The sequence below is a fragment of the Corvus kubaryi genome, unplaced genomic scaffold (assembly GCF_017639235.1).
Source record: "Corvus kubaryi isolate FWS band 111438036 unplaced genomic scaffold, C.kubaryi_AGA036_p1.0 37300, whole genome shotgun sequence".
In the NCBI taxonomy this organism is placed as follows: domain Eukaryota; kingdom Metazoa; phylum Chordata; class Aves; order Passeriformes; family Corvidae; genus Corvus; species Corvus kubaryi.
In genome coordinates, this window is record NW_024581093.1 from 19,140,028 (window position 1) to 19,160,238 (window position 20,211).

Here is a 20,211-nt window from a genome sequence, read left to right on the forward strand (position 1 = left end):
GTGAATAACCCATTATCTCTGAAAGGGGAGTTTTCTTCTCTCAAGTCAGCAGAGCCAGTGAGGCAGTTGAGACTCAGCAGAGCAGTGGGGATAACATTATCTTGTGCCTCAGCAAATTTGCAAGGAGGGGAAGTGCACTCATGTCAGATTTACTTGAGTTGATGGTGGCTAATACTTGTATTTTTTTTAATTGATGGAAAAAACAGTGAGTTTTTTTAAAACTACCTTACCGCATATTATCAGTCGAAGAAAGTGATGGTTTTGGCAAAAAAAAAGAGCACCAAAGCCAGGATGTTCCTGTGCATAGCAACAGCAACAAACAAATTGTGTCCAAAGCAATGCACAGCCCATGCTGGCTCTAGCAAGGTTGTCTCATGGAACGGGTGCCCTGTGACAAGCCCATACACCAGTGGGTGGTCGGTGTACACCACTGAGGCCACTCTTGCATGGTCAGTAATACACCTGCCCTCTCGAGAAATACTGCCCAAAATGTGACAGGAAGCTTTGAAACCCCATGCAAGAAGGAGAAGAGCTGCTTCATTTCTGTACCTGTGTTGGTTGCATTAAAAGCTCAGGGCAAAGCATCCAGCACCAACATAAAACTGACTGAACTCACATAAGCTCCAATCAAAAAGACCAGTCAAAGTTCAGGATGCAATATTTGCAATGTATGCAGAGTGCCAGATTAAATTATATTCCATCCAACTATTTCAGACTTTTTACTTTCATGTTTCTCTTATGGATAAAGATTCTTACAGAGTGTATACAGTGAAATCTTGGTGTGATGAAGTCCAGTGGCAGAATCTGCATTAACTTCAGTGGAGCTGGGACTTTACCTGCAAAGTCCTGGCACCTTCTCTAATGCTACGTACACACTTTGCAGCTTTGAAAAGCCAGCCTTTGTCACCAGAGGGATATCCAGTCCTTCAGTTACCTGTGCCATATTACACAAGGATGTTGGCTGTCTCTGATGGAAGTGTTGGATTTTTTTTCCAATTGCATGAAGTCATACCCCAAAAAAGTAAATTCAAAAAAGTGATGTGAGTAGTTTTACTAGCAGGAAACCCATCACCTGGCAAAGTTGTACCATGAGCAGCTCAATCACATAAACAGCCACTTCTTTCTTGGTATTAAAAGGAAGTCCATGATGTTTGATGAAAACAGAAACAAAGCTCAGGCAACAGCTGGGTTACACAAAGCATGTCCTAATTTATTTATTGCTTTTTACTGCTAATTGGGGAGTACTGCAAGAGGTGACTACTATTACTGGCTGCATAATTTCATATTAATTGCAACTATGAATATGTGATCAGTTGTCATATGGAAAAATACAAACCTTGCTATCCTGCATCACTGCTGATGGGAAGATGTTTACAGCCTTCATTATTTCATTTTTACATTTTATTTTTACATTTCATTTTTAAGCTCTTTATGAGGTTACTGAAAGTTGCTGTCTAGAGGACATAGTTTATTCATTTAAGGTGAAGGGTCCATAAAATACACTAAAAGCTGCTTCCTAAAATGCAGCTATACATATATAACAGTATAATTATTGTGCAAAATGTTTGTGTATAGTGTCATGTCTTACAGAGTAAACCTTGCTGTAAACAAATGTTTCCATATGAAGTGTCCATTTCAGTGAAAAAACGTCTATGTCAGAGCAAATGACAGTTTAGGTGATAAATTTTATTAGCTCAATTTAGTGATATCTCTGCTGTGTTCTCACCATGTCAGAGTTTCTCCTTAGCTTCTCTGGCATTTGACCTACTCATTGCCATTATTCATTTACAGGCCAAAACAAACTTCGTGTTTTCTGCTGTGTAAACCACCGCAGTATTTTGAGCAGAAAACAGATCTTGTAAACAGTGTGTCCCTCTACTGAGTCTCTAAATGAAGGCTTTTCTTTTTTCATGTGTGATTATTTTGTATGTTTTCTTTTGTTTCTCTTTAAATACTGTCATTTTGCGTAATTTAAAAATCTAGTTTACAGTCATGTAATGTCTTTAATATCCTTTGAATTTGAATTGTGTTCTGTGGCTTGCTGCTGAAGAAGGACAAAATCACAACATCTCTATTCTTTGAATAGCACCATTATCACTCTGTGTTAATGAAATGATTTCAGTGTTACAAGAAATGAGGTTTTGGAATTCATTCAGTATTACAGGGAATTGGATTGTAACTAGAGCATATTTCAAAAAGAATAAAAGGATCCATGATATGTGCTTAGCTCGTAAAGCACCTAATCCTATATTAATTGTGCTTTGGGCACATCTGCCCTCATGTGAAGGGGACTTTGACAGTGAAGATGAAAATACTGTAATGCTTTTTAAGGCCAAACAGCTCCTCCAGCAGGATGGCAGTGAAAGAGGAGTTCTGTAGGAGAGCACGGGCTGCTCTCCCTTCCCTTCCCTGTCCCAGGCACACACAAAAGCAAACAATGCTGCATTGTACTGTGCTTTAGAGGCTGCAGGAGACTCGGCCTCATGTTACCACGTTACCTTCTTGCTCTTGGGATTGAGTCTGTTAATTTTTTTCCCCGTGTTTGGACAGGGGAAGATCATAGTGGTATTTAGGTACCACAATCTGAAATTGAGTAAGTCTTGTGTTTTCTGTGTCTGTTGTGCTACAGACAAGAAAACATGAGGCTGTCGATTCCGGCCTGGACTGTGATGCAGAAAGTACCTGGTTTTATGGGAAGGGAGAGCTCTGCTGGCCTGTGTGGAGAGGAGGGTGAACAGCATAGTCAGATGCAAATCAGGCTTTGGGGATATTTAGTTCAGGTTCCAGCAGAAGGTATCTGTGAGGTGGTAAAAATGAGAGGGCTTCTGCTGAAATTATTTTGAAGAGCTGTGACCTTCCTCCATGAAGGGCTGGTTGGACATCACTTTTCCTGAATCTACATGGCATAAATTGAAGACAGCAGGATTGAAAAGAAGGATCATGGATATGATTGTGTAGCTTAAATGCAGCAATGCAGTGGTTTTCTCAATTCCACTTGGAGAGTTTGGCCAGCTTCACCAGCTTCAGCATTTTAGCTGTTACCATCCTGTTTGTTCTATGGTCAGATGAGCTCTCTTTTGCCCACAGTAATTTCCCTTTCGGTGTTGAGCTGTAAGGAAAGCAGTTGCTGTTTGAGGTCACTGAGCTGCACTTGAGCCCCTCTTCTCTGCTGCAGAATTGCTTCATGGCTTTGTGGAAATCGTGTGCGCCTCTGCAGGGCTGCTGAGCTGTGGATGTGGGGCAATTGGAGTGTTCAGCTGAGCAGAAATGGGCAGAGAGCCTTGTTGGGCAGCTGGGGATTTACACCAACACAGCTGTACTCAAGCAGGACTTGTTTTTCTCCCTATCTTGGGGTGATTTTGCATAAATCATTAATTCCAACCTTTGTTCCTTTGCAGCCTGTTCCAGCACTACTGCTACACTCGAGGTGGCATGCGCCACACCTCCTACACTTGCATCTGTGGCAGGTAAGAGGATGATTTACACTGAACTGTGTAAGCTTTATGGTCAGTTTGCCACTGGATATTTGTAAAATTGGTCCTTTTAGGCATGTCATGTGTTTGCAAATGCCACCAGAGTGAGTTCTGACCTGTTTTCACTGAAAAAGACAAAGAGAGGTAGGTGGCTACCTCTGTCTCCTAAAGAAACAACTTGGTAATAGATTCTTCTGCACTCCAGAGGTTCTCTAATGACTGCTGCTGCTGCCATGATCATGTTTGTGCTCACCCCTGTGCTGCAGTTGGCTTTTTTTATTAAATAGCATCATGGAGAAGGGCTTTAGAGCTATTCTCTGTTGCTCAAAAATACTTTCTTTGAAATGCACCTTAAGTATTTCATGTCATCCTCAGAATTCTTTGTCTCAAAGATTAGGATGCAATTAAACTAATCTCTTGGGAATTTGGAATTTTTTGCTCTCTCTGCTTCTTGCTGAATAGCTAGTGTTGAAGGTTATTGTATTTGGGAAAGTAGTTATAAAAGTTCTCCCTGCAGTTGTAGAAATGCACAAGAGAACAGTGTGGGATGCATGCTGAAGAACAGCTGTGTGCTTTGTGCTGAGATTAATCTTACTTAGTGGAATTAATCTAATCAGAGATATATGACAGTTCCATGAGGCATATGTTGGTATATATGTTCACTTGTTCTGCTGCTACTCAGAAACATTTGCCCTACACTGAAGTCACATACACTTACAGAAGATAGTTTTTGTGTTAATGACAATAATGCTATATTGCTTTGAAGGTAATAAGAACAATTAGCACCTTCACTTCTTTCTGCGGTTTACTCAACTGCCTATTTGTAAATGCAATTTTCCCATTTATATGCAAAATTGCAGCAGGAGCAGTTTTATGGCAAATTATGTATCTCAATTGTCTGAAAAGTTTCCTGGTTTAAGCACTGTCGTATAACTTGAGAATTAACATCCCAGTGAAATGAGACTCCATCTCTAAGCTTTTGTCACAGATGGTGATGGTTTGATTTTTCACAGCCATGCAGACTTCACATTCACTTACAGTGGATCAGAACCTGTGCTGCAGGATCTGGTTTGGCTGCTGGTGGTCAAATCACTTTGCTAAACCTATAGAAATGTCTACTTTATGTTTGTATAGTTGGTCCTTGAGACCTGTGGGAACAGGCCAAACTTTCCACAGGACTGAAAAATCCAGGACCTGCATTACATGACTTGAGGATCCCAGGAGGAGGAAAGCTCCACCAGCAGCTCAGAAGTGGGTGCTGACAGGAGCTCCCTGGGTGTCCTGTCCAGCTTTGCAGGACACTGGAGTGGTATTAGCACTGTCTCTGAACTAGTGGAGGATTTAAAACGTAGAGAAGGGCTGTCCTTGGAATGCAACATCCAAACAACACTGTGACTCACTGTTGTCATTAGGAGCTGGCATTGTATCCTACCACTAGAATTAAAAGTGCAGACAAACTTGATTTAAAAAAAACAATAATTATATGAGATAGCAATGTACGGACAAAGGGCTTTGTATTTTATGTTCTGACTATAAGTGATGAAGTAAGAATGAATAATATTAACAGTTTTAAGCTGGCTCCTAATAAATGAATGAATTCAATTAACATAATAATGGCAAAAATAATAGACAATTTTTATTACTGTGAAATTGTCATGCATTGTAAATATTTCACTTAATTACATTTAAAACTAAAAATAGCTTTTGCAGTTAGGATTTTTGAATGTTTTATTCTATTCATGCTGAATTTTTTATTTTCCTGAACACTTAAAATGGGCATATTTTGACAAGATCTTTCCTTTTTAGATTACAGGCCTGATAATAGTTCCCATAGAGGAGAATAATCCTTTTAAATAAAAGACAAGTGTGTTAATAAATTTTTTTTTTAAAGATGCTGACTAAGCTGGAAATCAGGAGTAATCATTGTGATATTTCGGTACAGAAATAAATCACTTGTCATGTGATGGGTGCATTTATTTGTTACTGTCCCTGTCCAGTGTTATATTCTTGAGGAGATGCTAAATGAATATTCGGTGTGACCAAAAATGCTTAATGTATTCACTGTATTATGAGAATAGTAACACACACTGATGAGTGTGACAGGGTGTTACCTTTCAAGATTAGTCCTGTAGTTAAGGATACTTTCAAACACCATCCGCTTGGGAGTGGTTTGAAGTGCAGACATCACTAAGAGCCATGAAAGGAGAATGGGAGCATTTGATAAGCATACTCAGATATATTTGGCACTCATCTACAAAGCACTACTTCCAAGTTGTGTCCAAATGCTAATGAATTATTCACTGCAGTGTCTTAGGGCACCAAGGAACCATTTTTACAAACGGGAAGACAAAGGTAATCCATTCCCAGTGTCCTGGTGACACTAGGGTGGATGGCATCCACTGGGAAGCAGGTGCAGGGCTTCCAGCTGGAGTTTGGTGGTGGAGGCATCAGTATCTCTGGTACCACCACAGAAGCCACTGTCAGCTGCTGCTTGTTACTCTCTCATCTTAGAGTCAGGTTCAGATCTTCTTGACTGATGTCTCTAGGTGGATGACAGCTCTCATCAGGTACTACCTGATTATTAAGAATAACTACCTGTTATTAAGAATAACATTGTGCAGTGAAATGTCTTCCTCTATCTGAGGGCCGCCATAAGTGAAGTGTTTTGAATAAGATGAGGGTAATTATTGAATCTGCTTTTCCTTCTTTCACCTCAGTACAACTTTTTAAGATTTCATGCCTTAGATAAAAAAGTGGCAAGAGGGGTTAATGCTTTCTTCTGGATTGATTCTATGATGATTTAAATCGTGATGGAAATACTGGTTCTGGTTTTAGTTAATGGTCTTTTGGCTTTTCTTTAGATGTTCTCAATATAGAGCTAACAGCTACACTTTTTGTAGTGCTTGATGCTCAGCATAGTCCTATTCTTAAAATATTGCTGACATTTCTCCTCTTTCTTCTAATAATTTGTTTCTAAAATGCATCTTGGGGGATTGTTTTCCTTTGCTAGTAATCAGAATCTCTTACCAAAGTTTGCATTCTCGGTGGTGTTAATTTGCAGCTCTTCTGCTGCTTTGTGCAATTCTTTCTGTAACAAACATGTCTTTGACACCAGTTAGAGGCAAGTTATTAAAGGAATAAAAATCGGTACACAGAAACCTCTTGGAGGATTTTTCAGGTTGGCTGCCTGAAGATGAGCATTGGCATCCTCGTGTGCTGTGATTTTCAGAGGTGCTGACCAAAAAGAAGGCAGCAGAGCTGCCAGTGATCCTCACCTCCCCACAGCACTTTATCTTAAACCCCGACTTGGCGCTCTAATGCCAGACCTGGCAACTGTTGCCTCTTGGAAAAGAAAGAAATAGCTTCTACATGAAGGCCTATTTGCTTTGCCAGTGGCTGACGTTTTGGTTAAACTGTTTTAAAGCCACCTTGAAAGTCTTACTGAATCAGTGTGAACAATTTCTGGCTAACTGTACCATTTACATTGTGGGTACACATCATTTCTGTAGCATTGCTCCTGAAGCATCGTCCTGCCTTCATCTCCGGACAGTGGTAAAGATGCACCCCGCAGGGGAGATTGGACATGCACCTCTTAGCAGGAACCTGCTAGAGGTTTCCGTATTGCTGTTTTAATTTGGGTCAGTAGTGCATTTCTGAGTCAAGCTCTCCCACTTATCCTCAGCTGCAGGGCCTGCTCAGAGCCAGAGACCAGTCCTGCAGTGCACCTGCTGGATTTGTTTTGGGTGAAAAGCAGTTGGGAGAGCTTTTAGGAGCAGGTCTGCTCTGCCATGATTGCTGATGGGTGTTGAGCCCAGGGGATCTGCCCAGAGCCAGTCCCAAGGGAGCAGACCCTCTCATGCCAATAAATCCCAACAGCCAAAACCCCTTAAATGCATATGGTGTGTGGATCTGGTCTTCAGCACCAACTGTGCTCTCTGTGCTGTGATCCCGTGTGTGTCACAGAGCCAAGATGTGTGTGACAGATCAGGAGCCTCCAATGCCAAGAAAGATTGTGCCTGCTTAACGCTTCACTAGTGATGCTGAAAAACAGATCTTTCATGCAGCTCCCATCACAGTTGGTGCTGAGCCTAACAGAAGTATTTCGTAAACTAAAACCTTTACATTAAAATGCAAAAGAAATCCCTCATCTTTGTATTTGCAATGTGTTTTGTTGAAAACATTTGTGCAGTTGTCAAATTTGAGTATATGGCTCATTTATGCACTGGTATGGTATATGACACTGAAAGTGCCATCCTATCTTGAAAAGTAAACAAGCTGTCTGCAAATACATAAGCATGGAGTCATGCCCTTAAGGCTCATGATCATGTTTTAAAAGTTGATCATAAATATATGCATGTGCTGTTTGCTTCTCCTACTTCATCCCCAGTTTTGGAGGGAGATAAGGAATAGTATCTGCAGCTAAAATCCTCACAAACTGCTGTGGAGTATGTGTGCACGGCAGCTGTTGGTGGTTTTTTATTATTTCTTGTGTTTTTCCTTAAACACCAAACAATGTCATGCAAGGTCATTCCAGTTGCTTCCACATGCCACCCTCCCAAGATCTTAGCCCTCCACCTGGGAAACAGTTCTTGAGGCAGGAAATGATGCTGCCTCCCCTCCCCATGCTGATAGCCCAGCGCAGGGGTGGGAGCAGCCTGCACCCCTGTCTCCTGCACAGTTCCCACTGGACACGTTGACTGGCACAGAAGACCTTTTCTTTTGATTGCACTCCATTGCCCTATTATAGATTTTTTCTTCAGATAGAGCAAACTAATTTTGAAAGTGTCCTGGTGTGGAAAATATTCCATCAGTGCCCAGGAGACAGAACATCTCAGAAAGAAGCTGATGTCTGTCTTCATCTTGTATGCAGCCTTTCTGGGTCCATTTTTAGCTATCTGCACAGCAGCAAAGGTTCTCAAGTCCAGCACCCAGGAAGGAAAAAGCATCCAGCCAGCTGTGAAACTGTGCTTAAGCCATTGGACCAGCATCACAAAATGAATGTGTTGCAGCCTTAGTTCTGTGGGGCTTTTCAATTCTTGGTTTAACAACTTCTAACTTCTCTAATTTTTCTGTTTGGAGTGTGTAATTTTATGAAGTACACTTTATCAGAAAATCATGCCCATGATTCTGAAATATTACCTTTCACTGTCTTATTACATAGTGATTCTTATATGCTAAAAAATACTTAACAATAAATACTTACTGTTTTCAAAATACAAATGTAGAACTATTCAGGTTGTAAAAGCCCTCTGAGATCATCAAGTCCATCCATAAACCCAGCACTGCCAAGTTCACTGCTAAACTGTGTCCCCAAGTGCCACATCTACATGTCTTTTTAAATACTTCCAGGGACACAATCCAGCCATTTAGATTGAAACCTGCAGAAACTTACTTTCTGCTCCATAATCATTGTTTATGAAAAGACCTGAATGACTGATGATCTGTTAAATATTTAATATCACAAGTACTTAATGTATCTTGAAGGTAATCTCTTTTTGGATACAGTGCATGCTTGCTGTTTTTGTAGTTGCACACATCAGAAGTCTTAATATGAGAAGTATGTCAGATGTCACATTTATTCCAGATACAACAAAAGATTGATTGAAATTGAGCCTCAGATTCCTGTCATCTAAGATATGAAGCTGTTCCAGCATCACAACTTGAAAGAATCAAATTTGAGCAGGGTGACCAATGAAAGGTTTTGATGAAAGCTGAGGTACAGACTGGCAAGTGAGCTGGAGGGGTCAGAGAGAAGCTGCAGTAACCTTGTCCCCATAGGTGTATTTTTGGATGTGATAAAGTTCTTCCAGCTTTTTGAAGAGAAAAAACGAGCGCATCTATCTGAAGAGAACAGTAAAAGAAAAATAGGTAGAGCTTGAGATCTTTATCAGCCTTTTAACTGACATTTTATAGACCCGGAGGAATATCAGTAGGCAAGAGAGGATGCCAAGGCCAAATGTAAGTCACCTAGTGGATCATGGAGCTTCAGAACAACAGAACAGGGGTCCAGCCTCCTCTGGAGCTGTTTTATTCTTGTGCATCAGCAGCTTACTCTGAAAGGTTTCCAGGAATAAAAGTCTTTTCTTTGTAATGTGATTTTTCAACAACAGGTAAGAAAAGAGTGTCGGTTTTCATACCTGCTCCAGCCTCTGACATTGTAAGCTGTGAATGTTCCCCAAGCAGTGCATCCCCTCCAGCAGAGACCACCTGTAGCCATGCCAGAGGGGAACTGGAGCTGTTCCCTCAGACAGCTCAATTTCTCCAGTCCCAGTGATTCCTGGAGTGTTTAAAATGTCAGATTTTATTCCAGTGGAAGTTAGTTTGGTTTATGCCTCAGACTACTTAACCTCAAATAGGGAAAAGTATCACTAAGTAAAAACAAAACAAAACCAAACAAAACCAAACAAAAAACCCCAAAACAGAACACAAAAAAAAAACCCAACAAAAACCCCCCAAAAAAAACAACAAAAAACCCCAAAAACATCAACAACAACAAAAAACCCCCCAGGAAATAATAAATGGGTGTAAATTGAAAAATTACTTGTGCATGTTCTTTCCTTTACACTGTCACAGACATAGGAAATATTCATAAGCACTGTGCCACGTTCCTTCTGCAACAAGATCCTGTCTTACAGCCAGAGTAGCAGAGTTCCTGTGCCACCCACACCTCTGCTGCACAAGTGGTTGGGGTGGCTACAGCAGCCCACACCGGGGCAGGGATTCTGACAGCTCTCACAGGCTGCTTTTTATGTGAATACACTGATGTTTACAGCGTTCCTTCTCGTGTCGTATGAATGTGTGTGTTAATGTTTCTTCTTCCACTAATTGTGCTGATTTTCTTTTTGCCCATCAGTGGGGAGAACTCATCTGTTTTGCACTACGGCCATGCTGGAGCCCCGAACGATAAGACTATTGAAGATGGAGACTTATGGTAAGTAAAGGGTTAGAGTTTGTTTGATACTTCTGTTTCACTACTGCTGTTTCCATATAGGAATTGTATGTACTGTTAGAAAAAGGATGGCTGCATAACGATAAAAAGTCTATATCTTTAAAATAGAAGGTAGCTTTGCATGCCAAACTCTTCTGATTTCTTCCAAAGATCCTGTACACCCGCATCTCCAGTTGTAAGGGAGAAGGAGATACTGTTTCAAACACTTCTGGACCAGAGGCACTTAGAATTTAGTTTAAGAAATGGCTGTATTCTAAGTACAAGGGCAGTTGCAAAATTTGTCATCTAAGTTTGCTCTTGAACCTCAGATCCAAACCTCAGCTCTGGTGGTGGGCTAGAGGATCACGAGAGTATTGGCTACTTTTAGAGAATTGCATCAAATTGCAGAATGGATTGGGTCTTACAAATGCCTATGTGCACACAGACACCCCGACAAAAAAGGAGACAGTAAAATGTGTGAAGAAATGAAACTCAGTTCAGGTCAGGGAAGGGCGCTTTTAGTTCTGTGTTGTGCCAAAACCTTTCTATAAAGATTTACTTAGAGTTTAGTGATGTGTAATAGAGTTGCAAATACTGCCAAGTTTTCTCTACATGTACTACATGTCCACATGCTTTGCAGTATCACTGCAGGTAAAAGCAGAGCGAATGGAAGCACCGAATACATTCCCATAAATTGAAAGACCTGTTTGTCTGATGTGTAATATATGAGATCATAAATTTTGTACTTCACCTCCAAAGACATGGCTCAAAAAGCCTTTGTTTATAAAAATGCAAAACTAGTTCTGGAGAAGTTAATCACTGACATTCAGTGGAGGAATTGTATTGGATTACCTTTGTAGCCTGTGCAGAAAGAGTGTAGGTATGTATTTTTGTAGTGGAATGTAAATGTATGAAGGAAAGCAAATTAGTATTATCATTGATAAGCTCAAAACCTATTATGGAAAACAAATTGAATCTCAGAAGTTAAAAAATATGCCCTGTTGGCTAATGTTCCAGGCACATCTGCAGGTACTGCACAGTGAACTTACGGAATTACAGATAGATAATTTCTTTATAATACTGTAAAAACTTTTTTAAAAGCTTCTTGTACAATAGTTTATGTATTATCTTCATCTCTGGTTAATAGCTTACTAAACCCATCAAATACTAACGTTAATTTATTGCAGGGCAATAGCTTTGATTTATGATTATGTTGTGTTTGAGTAGATAATGTGCTATGAGTGCTTTTTGATCAGGAAGGACACACCAACATAAAAATGTGTCAGCTGTGTCATTCAATTAAATTTAAAAGAAAAGGTGCATAGCATAGAGGAAATCTCAGCATGTTACTGAGAAAAGATATGCCACAGTGCATTATGATATCCCGTGTTTAAAATGAAGGTCTTTAAATGTTGAGGGAGACCTCAGGGTGAAGGGTAAGTGTAGGAATCTTTCACTTACAGTCTCCAAGGACAGTTTAGTGGATGGCTGTAGTCCTTCTTAAACCACAAGAGCTCATACAAGACTCTTTGCAAACCCTTATTTTCTGCAGTACTGGAAAAGTCTTTAAAATATGTTTGGGTTTTATCAGCCTCAGAGATCTCAACGTCAGGAAACCATAACCTACCAAATACATCGATCACTTCAGCATTTCAAAACTGCTGAGCAGCAACCCTGCCTCAGCAAAGAGAACCTGGTTTAACAGAGTCTGGAATAACCTTTTGCTGAAACAGTGCGGTTGCACCTTGGTCTTGGTGAGAAGTTTTTCAGGTGCAGGTGGGTGGCAGCAAAGCGGTGCCCCACGTGCGTGAGCACCCGCCGGGCTCCCTGCCTTTCCCACTGGCTGATGCTCACAGAGCACACTCTGCTCCACACCATTTTCTTAGTATTCTTCTCAAGGGAAAATAAAAAAATGGTAAGAAAAAGTAATTATGTATCTGGAAAGACAATTTTAAAACACCCTAATTTTAGTTAAATAATAGTTAAAAATAGTATTTCAGAAAAAATCTTGCAGTAGCATACATGAGCAGCATACAAATTCTGCCAAGGGACTACCTGACTGGTGTGTGACTTTAGAAATGTCTGATTTGGGTGTAGATGGGTGTGTGTGTGCATACAGAGGAGGGCATTAAAATGACAGTGTGCTGATTTGTGTGTGTATATTAGCATTCATATATTGGCTTTCAATTAAGCTTTTTAACAGCTATGGGGAGCCCTCTGTTGGATAGTCTTAGGAGGCCCTGGCCATAGGGAAAAAAATAGACTTTAGTTGAAAAAGAGATAAGAGTATTTTAAGGGTTATTTCTGGTTTTGCTAGTGTTTTGGCATAACACTAGTTTAACCATTCATAGAGTTGTATGTAATAGAATTGGGAGATTGGGTATTTGGTATGATTTTTAATAAATCATTCAGTAGAATTTCATGTCTTTTTCTTAACATTACTTAGTGGATGTGAATAACATTTATGGGTTTTGCAGAAATGTACTGCTCAGGTTTTTTATGTACAAAGCAGTGCAGTGCAGTAAGTATCATAAATAAGTCAACTAAGCACCTGAATATTAGAAAAAATACATTTGGAAGAGTAAGGCTTTGCTTCTGTGAAATGCTTGAATGCATGCATTGTTTGCTCTTTTAAAAATATAAGTAACAGGGATTTAATTGTATCAAAAGAAGATCACAGGCCAAAATACTTGTGCTGTTGCATTTTTATATCTTAAGGCTGTTACTCTGTCTTCGAAAGCCATGGCAGGTTTAGAAGAGCCTGGCTTTATGATGTTCACTTTTTAAAATTAACCTATATCAAGTGGGTTTATTGCTTCTGTAAGAAACTGGTATGGAATTGCATTTCTGCATCATAATCCACACTTTTTATAGGTACAGCTTATGCACTAAAAGATGCCAGTGCAAAACAAAGGACTGTCAAGGGAATTTCTGACACTTCTTGTTAATACACACTGTCTTGCTAAGCAGGGCGATCCTTTTCAATCTGTTAAATATTGAAATAGCTATCTAACGCAAAGCACCAGGATTGACAGAGAAAGAAATCAGTATTTTTAGGGAAGCTGAGGTGTTCAGTAGATACAGGCATTTAACTGGTATGGATATTAAAAGTAAATATTGCAATAGCAGCAAGTCAGTGTTTTGTATAAATGATTCATGTACCTATAGCATTCCGTGGTGAGCATTTAAATGATCAATGTGCTCTAAACCAAACATTTTCCTAAGCAGGTGTCTGTTGTCTCTGTGGTCAGAGCAGTCACCCAGATAACCAGGTAGGCTGAGTCACCATTGTAGGCACTTGGCCCTTTCACTCAGTATTAACTTTAAATAAAATCTTCTACTTGGAATGTTGCAAACCACAGGTTGCAGTGATGATACACTGTCAGGCTGTTCACAAATACTGATTTTCTTGTGTCATCTTGAAGCTCTGACAGCTTGGATTGGAACTGAGCCCTGGACTGAGGTTCACTGCATCCTCTCCAGGTATTCCATTTCTAACTGGATGCCAAGACCCCTTCTGTTTCTGTACTGAGGCTGTAACTGCATTTGGTAGTAGGGAAAGTGGACTCATAAGCAAAAGTACTTGTTGTAGTTTGCAATGTCTTGCCTTGCACACAAGAGGCTTCCAGCATTTTGGAAAATCAAAGGTCTTTCAAAGTTTGGTGAGGAGTAGTATGAAATTAAAAGCTGCTACTCAAGAAGACAATAACCCAAATAAATTAAAGGAGTAGAGATCTGACTCCTTTATGTAGAAATCAAGAGCAGATGTGCACCTGGGACTCCTTCTCATCGAATGGCAGCCCCCACATGGCTCATTCTTCTGAGCAAGTGTCTCATGAGCAGTTTTGCTTTTGTTCACAGTGCAGAAAGATACTGGTTCAACGGTTAGAGGGCCTTTATGGGAGGTGAAAACTCTGGTTTCAGCTTTCCTAAACTGATCTCTGATTTTGGCTGGAAGTTATGACTTGACCCTGGGAAACAGCATCCAGAACAAGTTCAGTCAGAGCCAGCATGCTTCTATGAAAAGTGTTGTCTCAACTAACCAGCATCTGCCATCTGGAAAATGAAAGCTTCCTTAAAAATAGTGGAAGCAAATTGCCTTGGGTCCTCCCTTCTGTCTGCTGCCCCTGCCCTGCCAGTGCTGCAGTGTGGAGTCACACTGTGGCTGGGGAGAGAGGGGAAGGGAGGGCGCTGAACGTCAAAGCAACGCGCAGCAGAGGAAGCCTGGGACAAGGCAAATGTCTCTGCTCACCTTTGTGGTCTGCTGGTTTGTTCTAGAAACCATCAGAGGTGTGAACCTAAAGTGTATATTTTGTGTTTTGATTTGAGAAGTTACTGAGTAAAATCATAGTTTATTGCATTTGATTTGCAGCCTGGTGGCTCCTGCAGCCTGCCTTGGTGTGTTCCTGGCACTGCCGTGTGCCAAACGCATGGCAGGAGTTGATTGTTCTGTTGCAGTTGATCAGCAGGGCTCCTGCAATGTTTGGCAAATAGAAAATGCTTCTGTGATCTTCAAATAAAGACTGGTTCTTGATGATGAGGCTTATGCTTAAATAATAGAAATGCAAGAAAATCAGCCTGACCCCAGAAGTAACTGAAATAGATACAGCTATTACCTGGGGTGCTTCTCTTCAGGTGTCATGAGTTGCAGGTCTTGGTATTTTTATGGCATCTGGCAAATGTACCTCAGTGAAAATTCAGCACTTCATAAGCAGCTCTCATTGGCACATTCACTGACCTTCAAGCACTTAATGACATTTTTGGGGGTTAGTAGATCCATTTTGGCTTTGCTAAACAATGAAAATAATAGTCTATTCTGCTGCAAAACCAGCATTTTTAGCGTTTTGAAATATCCGCCTAAGTTACAATGTTAATGAACAGCAGACCCCGAGGCTCACAGGGTCTGCTCCACACCCCTGAGGGACACAGGCACTCTGGTGCCTTCAGCAGGGCCTGGTGCAGCACTGGCAGCTGGAAGGGGGACACTGGTCCTCGCTGGGACCAGGGCCAGAGTGTAATTTATTAAGAGAGCTTGGGTGAAAGCATAAATAAGGGGAGTGCAACCAGCATCAACTGCTTGGGAAGTACAGCAGACCTAAGAGAGAATCCATTAACCTTGTATTTACAGCAGGACTATCTATTATTTATAAAATAAAACTAGCTTTAGAAGCATAAATAGAAGCAGGTTAGATCATCAGATGTCTTTCAGTTTATTTGACTGTTTCTCTTAACATTATTTGCTTATTGATTACTTATTTCATTGAAATAATTTATGGATTTCCGTGACAGCATTGGGCAGAGCACAGTATCCTCAGTGAAACAGAATGTCCCCCATTAAAAAAGCTCACTGCTGTTTCCATGGCATGCCATCACTGCTATGGATGACAGTAAAAAAAGGTTTACCTGGAAATAGTCTTACTGCATTCAGGTACCAGAAAGCTTTGTTAGTGTCACAAAACCAAACACATCTGTCATAAAAGTACAATCTTAGCATAATGTTAGATAATTTATGTGTCTCTTGGCCATATCAACAAGCACTGTTACTTGCTTAGTCAAATGATAGAGCTGGGGATATGGAAAACTGTCTAGTATTTCAAAAAGCCTTTATCTGAATAGTTTAACTCTGAGGCATATTTTTGTTTCTATTTCTTTCCCTAATATCCCAGTGCAACTCTTAAGTCATCAGAATAATACTGACAGCAGGGGGCACTAAAATAAGCACTGTGGAAAGAGGTGAGCTTTGCCCAAGTTTCCATGCTGGTAACATCCTGTACTTGCCAGTGCAAACACACAGCAGCCTTCTGGGAACACGTGTGTGTTCTGCTCAAGTTGTCAAACTTGGGTTTGCTTCCTTCCATTTGGCACTTGTATGTAGCTTTTATTGTTTTCTTTTTATTATTACCTGTGGTGCTCTCAAAAGATCCTTCTGACACCTCTTCTAGTGTCATTTCAGAAGCTTTGTTCATCACAGGGAGTTTTTCCTGACTGCAAGTATGGGTAGTTGGGAAAGGTTGTTCTGGATAAGCAGAGAGGGAAGATGCTGAGTGTTTGGGGGTTTTTATTTTTAATGACTGAGAGGAGACAAAGGACAGTTTTCGGCCTCCCTGGAGTGGCTGGTCACTCCAAGGTGTGTGAAGAAGGGGAGGTGTAGGCCAGGTATCAGGAAAAGGTTCTTCCCCCAGAGGCTGCTGGGCACTGCCCAGGCTCCCCAGGGAATGGGCACGGCCCGAGGCTGCCAGAGCTCCAGGAGCGTTTGGACAGCGCTGCCAGGGATGCCCAGGGTGGGGTTGTTGTGGGGGTCTGGGCAGGGCCAGGGGTTGGACTCAGTGATCCTTTCGGGTTCCTTCCAAATCAGCGCATTCTGTGATTCTGTGAAGAATATCACAAAAGAAAGTTGCTTCTTGCAAGAACTGGCCAGACTCGGTTGTTCATGGCTAAGCCTTCCATTAGCTAAAATAAAAGTTACTTAGCTAATTTTAATTCTTTGACCCCCAAAGTATAATATACAGTGCTCTATAATCAAAGTATTTGTCAATTAATGTATAACCCATGTGTATCTATCTTTTATACATGCAGACACTATGCATGTGCAGTATACATATTGCATTGAAACTATATCCGCATATTTTTCGTAATATTATGCAGTTTTATCTGTAGGAAATGCAATATTAACTTTTTTGCAGGAATGAGTAGGTGTATAATATAAAAGGACTTTCTGTGAGTACTGAGTGGCTGTCATTTATTTCAGGAAAATATTGGAAGATTTTCAATAAGTCAACAAAAGATTTAGATGAGCTTGAAAAACGTATACAAGAAAAGATGATTAAAGTTTGCTGTGTCTGTTTTCCAAACTCTTTTTTTTTTTTAATTTCCGGTATTTTATCGAGTTCTACAATACTAATATCAACCTAGAACCAAAATTCATTTGTCCAGGTGGGGGCAATGTTGCATTTAAAAAGTAGGAACTGACCCTCTTTTGCCATCAGATAATAGAAGTCCTTCTTTTTCCAACCCAAGTCCTTCAGTGTCTGCTATTAAAAGCATCTATCTACATACTGTATTTATTACTTCTTGAAAGCACTGCTTTTAAGATCTCAGGATGTTAATGTGTCAGATGTAAATGCTCAACTATTTTATGTGGGTGAGACTCGTATTTTCATTTGGCCTCGTGCACTTCTATGCATTTTGAAGTTCGGTGCTGTAATAATATGCAAAAGTTAGGGTTAGCTTTAACTTTTCAGTCTGCAATTTTGAAACAGCTTGTTGGTAGTAATGGTTTTGTTTCTAATAATAATACAAAGTACATTGCTACTACTTACTGGTTGATTGCAAAATTAACTGGCTATCCATTTCTGAAATAATTCCTTTGGCTTGATTCCTGTGGTTTGATTAATATTTACTGTTTTCATCGAGTGTAGGTATTTTTCATCTGGTTGTACTTATGGACTATATTAATTTTATGCTAATTCATAAAAATTGAATTTGATTAAAAATAGAGAAATTTATTTGCTAGAATTAACAATAATTTTACTGTAATTGAATGTGTTCTATTAGTACTGGTTAATTCAGGCTATGAGGTTGCTTACTGTCAGAAATATATAAGCCTTTTACCCAAAGTCCAGATCACTAAGTATTAGTAGCATGTTTGCTGTAACAAATTTTAGCTTTCCTTTAAGTGCTGTATTATGATCTGCCTTGTAATTTTTGCTGTCTATAATGTATGTGAAATGTCTTTTTAATTGTCAGCTGTGAGTTTCATCTGTCATAGTTTTAGCTTAGCATGCCCAGCATATTCTGAAAAAAACTGGCTGCTGTTTGATTTGTAATCTGCTTTTTATGGTGGTCTTTAATACAGATACACAGGAAGTATGACAGAAGTACTCTTGATGGATGTTGCTTGTGTTGAATAGAATTCAGTAGCAAAGTCTTTCTCATTGGTGTGGGTAACTCAATTGTGTAGGTCAAAATACAATTTTAGTGGGAGTCTGCCTGGCTTTTAAACCACTGTGTGTGGCTTAGAGGGAAGGTACAGTTAGTCCCCAACACAACTTCTCTGTGTTCTCCCTGAACCAGATGTAATTCCAGTCCTTGTGTTCAGGTCAGTGTTAGGTCTTCTCTTGTGTCTGTCCAGAGAATCTCACAGTGGAGGCACAGTCTGGCAGAGCTTCAGGAGGAGTCCTGCTGGTGTGCTGCTGCTCCACACCTGGGCTGAGCCCGTTGAGGCGTTCAGGGCAGGACTATTTCTAATTGCAGTTGCACAATGCTGTGCTGTACTTCCACTTTAGGTGCTGCCATGAAGAGTGGGTGTTTCTTTCAAATAGGAAAGAAATGTTCTTACGGGCAAAATAACATGCTCAGCTGGAGAATTGGCAGCCTCCTTTTTGGAAATACTGTTTGTTACCTTCACAACTGTGCACTTGGCTTGAACATTTGGACATGTCCATGGAAATGATAGCAACTGTCTTCTCAGGGGATTTTCATTCAGTTGTCAGCTTCTGTAGAGTATTCTAAAACTCCTGTTTGTTGTGTTCCATTTGCGAACTGGTAATTTGGAAGTTGCTTGAACAATCACCAAAAAAAACCATAGGCTGTCTAAAAATCTAAGTGAACCTGTACCATTGGACACTGGCCCAGTTTTCATCATGGAAAGACATTGGAAGTATTAGCCTTTTACTTTCACGAACACGTGTATGTGAGCATGCACATACACACGTAAGAAAACTTGACAATATTTACAGTAAAATCATTAAGTAAGGTCTGACCCTTCACCTATTCAGGTGATCTCTGATGGTTGTTTGTCAAGGCTGGGCAACACAGGTCAGAGTGTCCAGAAACAACTGCTGAAAGCTAAGGCTTGTAGTTCTGAATGTCAGCACCCAAGAATCATGGCATGTATTGGAAGTATCAAACTTTTACAGTTCACTTTCAGTACCTTCCTTTCCTCAGCAGACATCTAGAAAGGGACTGGTTTAGTCAACTGCAAAAGTTTAGTAACTTGCAAATGTAGCTGTTTTGTTCTTACCCTGTGCTGGTAAGACACATTCTGGTGAGGAGCCAGTGAGGTTTGCTGCTGTTGTGTTGATTGGGAAGCACTCAGCTGCCAGTACAGGTTTCTCCCTGCATGCACTCCTCTCTTCCCTGCAGCTCTGACTTCCTTGCTCCTTGTTTGAGCAAGTCAGCTGCAGCCATGAACGCCCCAGATACTGCCTTTCCAATGGGGAGGCTCCTAAGGGATGGAAACTAGCCAAAACTCAGGGTTTGCTGCCCTCTCTGCTGACTTTTCAGCAAACTGTCTCTGCTAGAGAGAGTACTCTGCTAAAGAGAGTACTGCTAAAGGAAGTAAGTTGAGAGACTTACTAAATATGTCTGTTAAAAATGGATAATAAATAGGGTAGTAAAGACAGAAAAAAGAAATCAGCAAAAAGACAAGTCAGATAGGTAACCCTTTTGTCAGAGCTTCCCCTGAACCTGCTCCTGGTTTCTGGCACGCTGTCAGCATGGACCTGGCTGAGGTATTCAGCTGCCTTCTGCATTTGTGTAACCCTCATTGCTGCCACTTCCTTCCCCCAACCCAGCAGTACTGGCACGGTATTCCCAGTACTTGTTATTTGTGTGCAGCACCTCTGTATCAGAAACATCCCTTTGCTTTAGCTGAAACACTGAGAATGGCACTTGGGGGCAAATTTATCTGTGAACAAGCCAGTCAGAAGATTTTTTGGCTCTTTGCTCTGGGCAAACTTAACATTTTTAAGAAGGCAATAATGCAAACTGCATGGGAGTGGAAGAGGGCTTATATTTGATCATGGAAAT

General features: G+C 40.5%; 1 protein-coding gene across 3 annotated transcripts in view; it reads left to right on the plus strand.

The window, feature by feature from the left end:
- PEPD (peptidase D) overlaps positions 1 to 20,211 on the plus strand; it is a 144,808-nt gene that overhangs the window by 80,517 nt on the left and 44,080 nt on the right. For all 3 annotated transcript variants that reach the window (XM_042027690.1, XM_042027689.1, XM_042027691.1), the window contains 2 exons: positions 3,399 to 3,467; positions 10,327 to 10,404. In XM_042027690.1, the coding sequence (XP_041883624.1) occupies positions 3,399 to 3,467; positions 10,327 to 10,404 (147 nt within the window). The remainder of the gene's footprint in view (positions 1 to 3,398; positions 3,468 to 10,326; positions 10,405 to 20,211) is intronic.